Source organism: Botryllus schlosseri, chromosome 12, assembly GCF_051294905.1.
Source record: "Botryllus schlosseri isolate E-star chromosome 12, Bs_hap1, whole genome shotgun sequence".
In the NCBI taxonomy this organism is placed as follows: Eukaryota; Metazoa; Chordata; class Ascidiacea; order Stolidobranchia; family Styelidae; genus Botryllus; species Botryllus schlosseri.
In genome coordinates, this window is record NC_137247.1 from 5,160,372 (window position 1) to 5,169,995 (window position 9,624).

A 9,624-nucleotide genomic window follows, 5' to 3' on the forward strand; every position below is an offset into this window, starting at 1 on the left:
AAGATATCAAAGTAATGATTTGGTAAATGATAGAGTATAAAGGCGGGCCTGGAGTGGGCAGAAGGGGAAGGGCGAATTCAAGCTGAAATGGCATTTTTTGGGGTATGAGGCCGGAATGGGATTGAATCAGAATATTTGTGATTCACATTTTATTACTGCTGAGAACTCAATGGGAATCGGAGCCAACGGTACATTTAGTTTAGGGTTACCATATTTTTGTGGCTCAAATTCCGGATACTCTTTAGCGCCCATTAGCGGGTTTTACAATGAGGTATGAGCACATTGTCAGTCACTATGACGTCACACTAGCACAGCTCCGCCTATCGACTTTGTGCAGGAGTGGAACATATATGTTCTGAATTGGGCCGTATCTAATATGAGCTCCGGTGACTGCTTGGGTGTGGAACAGATTTCTTCACGGGTCGGATGAAATCGTCTGGTGGACCTTATTCGGTTCGCCGATCATCTAGTCATGTGTTTGACGGACCTGCTATACTGTTAGGTCGGCGCGGTTATCTGGTTGTGTGTTGAAACCAGTTCTGAAACAACATTTTTTCAGCCTGCTTCCGCCCAAAATAGCACTGATCTTGTGCCCGCCATAGGGTAATCGATGCAACTTCCAGGGATGTTACTATATGCATCTGGTCGGTAAATGTTGTGAATGAATTCTGCCAAGAATATTGGTTCTTCGAGCCTACTGCCTACTTCAAGCCTTCAAAATTCCGGACATTTAGGCATATTTCAGAATTTCCTATCGGACGCAGTTTTTACAGTGAAATTCCGGACATATGGCAACCCTAATTTAGTTGGTTTGTAAGTCCACATTTTAGAATCCAAGTTTCAGGACATCGGTTCAAAAACCTGCTTCACATCGCAGCATATCTAGGATTGTGTCTAAAACAAAAATCAATTTAAAACAAACATGTTAAAACAAGGCCCTTGTTTAAAACATGTTTTTTTTTTCGTAACAAGTTTTTTAAGCAACGATTTGTTAGAAATGCAACCCTAAGCATATCACTAAAAAAAGAAAAAATTCAAGGGTAGATATGACGACGAATTGTCTCGCACTGCTCAATTCGAATCATTAAAATCACTCAGATTCGAGTACGCGAATCACATATAGCCTAGTCCTACTTATTGCTCCATGCCCAAAGTCATTTGCCTCAAGTCATAAGCCTTCCACTCTCACCTCTACGATTTGTTGACGGCTTGAAATCTGTAATAGTTTGTCGCGGTGCTGACGGTAGAAGTCCGGAGGCTCCGTTTGGATTGAGCGTATTTGCCGCAGTAGTCATCACGGTCACCGCGGGAAGGGTTGTTAGCGTCGGCAATGTTGTTGCGATTGATGGACCAGCCTCTCCTTGAAGACTTGTACCGGGGACAACGCCGTTGTTGCATATGATAGCAATGCCTGTGAGACACAGAGTAAGTGTACTGAACGAATTAGTTGCAAATGATGCAGGGTTGTTAAAAAACAACTTTTATTCTACTTGTGCTTAGTACCGCAGCCTAAAACTAAGCTGCACATCAAATCTGGCTCAATTCCAACCCATAGAAAAGAAGTTACTAGAGTGGAGAATTTTGGATTTGGAAATAATGGTATTTACGATTGAAAATTCTATCATGTAGTTATGGCGAAAAGTGTTGCTCAGTATATGTCAACGATAAGTAATAGTTATTTACATGTCTTGATCTTCATAATAGCCTGGAATAACGAAGCATAGTCGTAAATTTGTAATGAATTGGCCACCAATTCCGTTGAAAGAAGCAATTTTATGTAAAAATAAACACAAAAACAGTGTGATTTCACTAAAGAAAGAATATAAGGAATACAGTACCAAAAACGAAGCTTAGAAAACTGCCAAATGCAAATCACAACATAATGATATCCTAGCCGCCAATTTTTAGTTGTGTGTGCGCTAGGGATGGTGTGAACGTGAGGTTCACGTTCGTGTTCTGTGTGTGAACCTCGGAAATTTAGAGGTTCGCGTTCACAACAGAACCTTGTTAGGTTCTGCACTGTGAACCTTTTTCATATATTAGAATTTTCACTTCATTATAACATCTTTGGTTCAGATTTATTGCATTTCAACTGCGGGCCACTCTATTCATGGCGCTGGCAGCATTAAAAATCAACACTAATCGAGCATGCACCTTGACAATCTCAAAAGTTTTACTTGATTTCTTACAAAAGTCTGCACGAAATATCCAGCCTTCCGTTTGTGAATATTTAATGACATCTGTTCTGCGAGTTTGACACGCAATCACACAACGCCACGAGCGAAATACATAGTCAGCGAATGATGCAAATTCAACCAATCAAGGAAATTGATATCGTTTTCTGATGCAAAAAATCTAGCGGGCGTACGGGGTCAATCTTGACTACATATCTTTACTGCATCATTAAAACCAAATCCGTGCGATTGAGGTGTTGGCTACTGCTGTATAACTTGTTAATGGGGTATTATCGGTAGCAAGTATAAACCCGTTTTACACTCTGCTCAATATCAATGTACATTGTCCGGTCTGGCGTAGACCGTTAAGGCGTAAGCTTGTATTCCCTGGTAAGTCCTCGTCGAAATATTTGGCAAAGCGACGAAAGATATTGATTTTATGGGAGTATTATATCCTTTGATTGCCTCAGTTGATACATTTATCGACGTTTAAAACGCCAATATGTACTTCGTAATTGTGGCATTATGTGGCCCTAGTCGTCGCTAGGTATCGTCTCCATTAGTTTAGGCTATCACTTTATTGGAGGATAGGGTTGGAATTAGCAATATGACGTCACGTGACGTCACGAGGTTCACGTTCGTGTTCACACAGAACCTTTCAAAAAGGTTCGCGTTCACACGAACCTGAACCTTTCAGAGGTTCACACCATCCCTAGTGTGCGCCAATGAAGATTTTTTGAAATCTTGCGTCCGTTTTTGGTAAAATACAATATATTTTCAAATCGCAGAATTTATACTCCATTAACATTCTTCTACGAGTTAGAATTGAGCTGAATTTTTTATGCATCGTTTTTTAGGCCTCATAGCAATTTCGTGGGGTCCCCGTGAAATTTGAAAAAATATTCGTTAATTTTTTCTATAAATCAGACATTTTCTATTTAATAACTTCTCTTCTAGGGGATCTGATTTGACATGCAGCATTTTCAAGGCAACGTAGCAATTTAATTTGGTACCCGGGAAAATTTGATTTTTTTTAATATATTTCAACAACCCTGCCCTGCTCACATATATTTATGCATGAGTTCCCATACTGGGAATTTTTCGTCATAAATATAGAAACGATGACATCAAATTGTGGTCCGCATGGTTAATTGTTTATCTGTGAAAAGCCATGTCGCTCTACCTCGGGAGTATTTCCGGCTGTTATACAGAATCTTTGCATATACCTGACGGGGCGGATTTTTCGGAAGTAGCGCTCATTCCGATCGCGTCCAACTGTTGATTCCTCATCACGACATTCCAACTTTGCGGCTTTAGCATCCATATTCTACCACTTCTGTACGGCCCGTCCGCTATTGAGTCATAGGCCTAACGAGATTTATGTATCATGATTTATATTGACAGCAATCGTTACGTCCGTTTACTTACTGTCAATTCAGTGACTGCTTTGGAAAACTCGATTTTTATGGTCCAGTTTTGATAATCTCCCACTGGAGCTCTGTAGCGAAAGATGAAGTTCCAGCCGTTAGACGCATTCCATCCCGGATTATCGATTGAATATTCGATCCCTGTCAGGAAATCGGGGAGATACAGAAATACAAACATCCCAGTTATCGCCTTATAGAGTACATCAAAAAACATACTCATGCAGCTCTCCTGGCAGTGTGTTTTCTCTTTTGAGGATACAAACCGTTGTTTAATACCCTCCATACCCGATTTTTATGTCATCATTTGTAACGTGATTTGAATATTTGAATGACTATCGTCGCATTGAAACAAAACCATTTGCTCATTCACTCAGGGGTGATCAGTAACGAAGTACTTCTACTTCTATCGGAGTACTCAACTAGGTTTTTCGTGCTTGCAGTACTTGCTCAAGTGAGTATAATTTCAGACTACCTGGCCTACTTTCACTTCTAGTTGACAATTTTCATTTTAAAGGCAAAACTATGCCTAGAATACCAACTGTTTTACTTACTTGGAAATATCGACTTGTAGTCGAATAGAAATTTACGAAGTTATCTCTACTGCTACTGTAGTACTGTCGATGACTACTTTGGCTATATGGAAATTGTCCGGCCCACACTAGCAGGTAGGGTTGCATTTAAAACAAACTGTATTTTAAAACACTGTTTTAAACAGAGTATTTTTTACAAACGTAGTATGATTATGCCATAATTGTGTAAATACTTTCGAAAAACATGTAGTATAAGTCTACGGACGATTTGCACCCAATATAGTCGACGTATATGATATGGAGTGGCTGGAACCCTCGAAATCGTCGTTGGTTCCACAGTAATAGCAAGTATATATAGATAATTGGTACGGAATGGGTGTTCTGATGATGATGACAGCCGACCGTAAAAATGCTGCATAACGATGTACTAGTTAAAGACATTTTTGTCTGTTTATGATAGTGATCGGAAGCCCTTTCCGTCGAAGAAGCCATATTTACCCTATATTTTCATTTGTGAATGCCAATCCACTGTGGCGTCATAATTAAAGATTCGTGACGTCATGATTAGAAAAAACAATAGGGCCATGTGTTAAACATGTTTGTTTTAAATGGATTTTTGTTTTAAATGCAACCCTTCTCACAGCTATATTCTTCGAAATCTACTTTCTATTTTATAGCGTCTTCGCCAGGTACTTTATGTTTGAAAGCTTTGCACCATCTCCGAGTTTGCGATTCAAATGCGCAATTGTGCATTATGAGATGTAGGCCTAGGTGTAGAATGGATGGCCCAAGCTCCGAAGTCAAGATATTATCTTTTATGAGACGGCGCCTCATCGGCGGCCTTGGTCACGTTCTTCAATCCAATAACTAATCTACCTGGCTGTAATAGTTTTAGACGTGTTTACCTGTGATATAATCTCCTTACTAACCTTTGCATCCGCTCGGAATTTCGATGTTCTGTGGAGAAGTTGCTGGTGAGGTTACCGTGGTTGGAACAGAAGTCACTGCTGTTATAATCGTGGGCAACGTAGTTGCTAGTAAAGGGTTGACGTCACTAAAGCATGACCCGTCCAATATAGGAGTGTCATAAAATCCCACGAGTCCTAAAATGCAACAAAGAATTTTCTCTGGAAGCATAATCAAGTCACTTTAAGACATACCCTCTATTGATTGCGGCGAGATGTCGGACGACGGGCTTTCTATCAAGAAAGTGAAAGCGTACTGTTGTCGTGATGAAATATCCGAGTTATGAGCGCGATTTCGGAAGGTAACTGCCCTTCGATTAGGGCTGATTGCAGATACCAACATGGAAAACGATCGTACTTGAGTCGTTGAAGATAACGCACTGGAACACACAAATCATACATTGTCATTTCACTGACTAGTCTCGATCGCAAAATAAGCATAAAATAAACCGCATTAAAACCAATACGCCACTCACTTTGTGAAGATGATAATGACCGACCAACCGGCCCTCGCTTTACCGGAAGGAGTAACCGTAATTTTAACCACGCCGCCTTGTGGTGCGACATCAATAATCTCATATTTGTTTCCGGTAAGAACAGGAGAAGGACAAGCATCTGAAGGCGAATATGATAAGGATTTAAAGGCAACAGGCGGAGTAGGATGAAAAGACTATACTTTGAGGAATTATACAGAATGCATCTACAGACTCAGAACTTTTTTGACAGTTACCGAAAGTCTATCGTATTTTAACAAAAATCAACCGGGAAAACTATACGACAATCTATTAATCCAACGATATAGACTCTATATTATCATGTTGCATTCTATACGCACGTAACTGGTACGTGCGTATAGAATGCAACATGATAATTTAAATGTACATTGGAAGAAGAAATACTGGCCTGGACACGCGAATGGGAAAATCTATTACATTCGAAAACGGTCATTTTGGCCGAACAAAAATTGTACGAATCGAACTTACAATAATAACAGCCCTATATTTTTCTGCTTTGATTTCTATGGTGATGGTCATTTTGAACCGGAGTCATCCCAGAACGAATACCGATAAACCTCGAATCATCCTCAGGCTGGGATTCTAGAATCTTCTAGACTCTGCTTCAGTGATAGTACAGTCCATTGGTGATGTGAATATAGAACTATACACACTTCTTCAATTAATCCCCGTGAAATAGCTGATAAGTGGCCATGACATTAATTAGTGTGTAACTGTGTGTCTATGCATATACCGTATATATCACATGATCTTAGTCTCCAATTCAACATACCCCATACGTAATTCATTATAACCGAATTATTTATGATAAAAAGGCGTGATACAGGCGTATACGATAGCAATATATATTAGCTAACAAGCTAGTCCCGTTTTTAATGTACGGAGAAGTACTATATAAACGTCAAATAATTATTTTAGTCACAGAAACTTACCTGAGCAAAAACTGTCTTGCAATATTATCCATACCACGATAACAAACGAAAATAGTCGAATACACATGACGGAACTTTGAAAGTTGCAGATCTTGTTTCAATCTCCCGGTATCACACTGACGTACGTGAAATGCTTATTACCCCTCATAATAGAAGCCGCCCTTTTATAATGGTAAGTAATTGCAATTATGTACTTGACGTTCGGCAGCGAATCGCCTTTATTGGTTCCAGGTCAAGAGCTTTTCGATCTGATAATGTCAATTACGAAAACACGAGCTGGTACAATATATGCGGTACAATGTAACCGTACAAAACAGAAATGTTGCGTGTCCCACGATGACTGTGCCTTTCTCTACCTGTCTACGATGTGCTCCGAGGAATGCATCATAATAAGCATCACCGAGAATCCTTAACCCTCGCACAACCTCAGCCTCATTTAGATAATCGCGTAATTATCGGCGATCAAGAAATCTATTTATGAAAAACCTATCGTGCTATCCCCAGAGTTTTTCAAGCGGTGTTCCCGGAAACCCCAGGGGTTTCCGGAGCCAGTTGCAGGGGTTCCGCTAGAGGCCAAGTCACCTAGGCTACTCATCTCAGGCGTATGATTTGTGATAACACGCTCGTCTTAGTTATCGTTGGCTACACGCAACTAGGAGTCATCAGTAGCGGAATTGTGACTGCTGTGGTGGCATGTCGTGTGCAGTAGGGGTGTTCAAAAAAACTTTTTTTTAAAAATTTCACCGGCTTAGTTGTCAAATCGTCAGGTTACCTAAAAAACTTTGCACACCAACTTTGACTCAATTCCAACAAAGAGATAACAAGGTCACCCAAATTGAAATTTCGGTCATTTCTGAACTAATAGTATTTACGGTGGCTAATTTATTCACTCCGACATGACCAAAAGTCGTGCTCCAGATATGCCTGAAGAGGCGGGGCTGTTTTTCCCCTCGTTTCGGTCTTGACAAGGGCCTATGGTGAGTTTGGATGAATACATCGCCAATAAACGAAAAAAAAGATATGACCAATGTTCCCTCTAAGCTGCTCACGTGCGCAAAGGCGCAGTGCTGACACGGTCTCTGCGCACAGAAAATCTAAGTTGCGCACAAACAATCCGAAGTGATTACCTTTTTAGTCGTTACGCACTTATTGTCCAAGGGTCTGCGCAGTGAGTTGGTGAGTGTGCGCAGACTCGTCAAAAATTAGAGGGAACATTGATGACACGGATTAGCTGGAAATAAGTCCACTTCATTGAAATAGCCACGGTAAAGGATGGTGAGATAATTTTCAAATAGAGTACTCTACACACTGAAATTAACGACCACGAAAAGGAAATGAACTGACAATAAGCTGGTAAAATACGGTTAAATGTATTTCTCAAGTGATAATCAATATCTATAACCTTTGTCGGTCCAATGTAGATTTCTTGACAATACAATTTGAAATTACGATATTCTACCATTTGCTCTTCAGCGCTTCTTTAGTACTCTCTCAGCTCAGGCGAATTATATGACTAATGGCATCGTGACTGATCTTCTTCATATCAAAAGTTATCGTTTTCTCTTCACGCCATCCTACATATTAGGTGAATAACATTTAATTCAGTGGTTCTTAACCTTGTCCCCACCGCCCCCCAGGGGGCGCTGGCGATTTTAAAGGGGGCGGAAACGCTCAGGGGGCGATATGGGGGGCGCTGGGCTCAGGGGGGCGGTGTGGGGGGCGGTGGAGAAAAATGGCTTCGCAGTAGATGATGTGGTGATAGGACATATCCTTAATGAGTATTCAGAGCAAATTACCACCGAAAACTTCGGTATATATAGCCTTCAAAATACATATAGGTTTAATTGTCCATGGGCGCCTAAATGACTGGCATCGAATGTTCCTGTCTTGGCAATCCGAACCCCAGAAGACGAATTCCATCTGGCAGGGAAAAAATATATGTCAGTGAAGAAATACCAATTTAAAATCGTGTGCGTCTTTTAGTTTAGTACGATTGGGCGACAGGGATATTCCTGTTGCGCGATATCCCTGTTGAGCGATTCTATATTTTCTGATATTGCAGACAGGAGGTCCCGAAATAACATCATGCAACGAAGTCATACCAACGGGTTCGCCCGCCCGAATATGTTTAATTGTTAGTTACGGGCCCTACAGTTTCCAAGACACCTCACAATGTTCGCTTTAAGTTTTGATGAGTCTTCGCACACTCAACAACTCACTGCGCTGACCCTTGGACAACAGTGCGTAACGACTAAAAAAAGGTCATAACTTCGGATTTGTGTGCGCAACGTAGATTTTCTGTGCGCAGAGACCGTGTCAGCACTGCGCACGTGCGCAGCTTAGAGGGAACATTGCACCTCACTCAGCTCTACCGGCAAATCTGGTAACGTGAGCAGAGAGGACAATAAATTGATAGCAATATGCAATCCCAGATCTTACTGACCGATTTTAGCTTGAATTATCGAAAGTTTTCGCGCTTCGCACTAGCTCGCTAAACAGTACAGCTGATTCCGTGGCAAAAGCGAACAACGTGATGGGAGGCGGTCGATTTATCACCCTATGGGAGCCCAAGACCCAAGTTTTTTCGGGGGCCTGACGAAGTGACGTTTCGTTCCTGCCAACGGGTATGCGCCGCAAGATGTATAATTATTATTGAGCGGTCCTACCTTTTCAATCACACATCACTCAGCTTTAATTACCGGTTAATCTGTTTACGTGAGCAGGGAGAGGATAAAAATTGATCTCAATTTACATGCAATTCCCGATCATATTGACCAATTCAATCATTAATTAGTGAAATTTTTCGCGCTACGCGCGTCTAGGCGAGATTAGCTGTCTCAGTGAATGGGCACCCAGTGTAGATACCAAGTATCAGCAAATAGCGGACAGCCGAATGGGGGTCAAGTCCCCCGGAAGTTTGGTTTATCACCCGATGGAGGCCCAGGATCAACGTTTTTTTGTTAAGGGGGGGGGGGGGGGGGGCGGACGCAGTGCTGTTACGACCCTGGTAACGAATAATTGTACCTACGGGCACGTCCGAATATGTTTAATTACGTGCCCTTTATTTTCCTATACAACAGC

The 9,624-nt window shown here is 41.3% G+C and overlaps 1 protein-coding gene across 1 annotated transcript; it reads right to left on the reverse strand.

The window, feature by feature from the left end:
- Positions 1-1,078: 1,078 nt before the first annotated feature.
- LOC145452346 (uncharacterized) lies at positions 1,079-6,076 on the reverse strand. The gene is made up of 4 exons (XM_080330552.1): positions 5,061-6,076; positions 3,603-3,742; positions 3,401-3,542; positions 1,079-1,411 (listed from the first exon to the last, which is right to left on the reverse strand). Exons 1-4 carry the CDS (start codon positions 5,266-5,268, stop codon positions 1,164-1,166), a joined length of 738 nt encoding a protein of 245 aa, XP_080186678.1. The 5' UTR covers positions 5,269-6,076; the 3' UTR covers positions 1,079-1,163.
- Positions 6,077-9,624: the final 3,548 nt, after the last annotated feature.

Bases quoted from the DNA above. Each gene is read 5' to 3' on its own strand.
- LOC145452346 (XM_080330552.1), bottom strand. From the start codon at position 5,268: ATGCTTCCAGAGAAAATTCTTTGTTGCATTTTAGGACTCGTGGGATTT. The intron at 3,543-3,602 runs GTAAGTAAACGG...AAATCTCGTTAG, and splicing joins AAGCAGTCACTGAATTGACA to GCCTATGACTCAATAGCGGA. The intron at 1,412-3,400 runs GTATATGCAAAG...TGTGTCTCACAG, and splicing joins CGAAAAATCCGCCCCGTCAG to GCATTGCTATCATATGCAAC.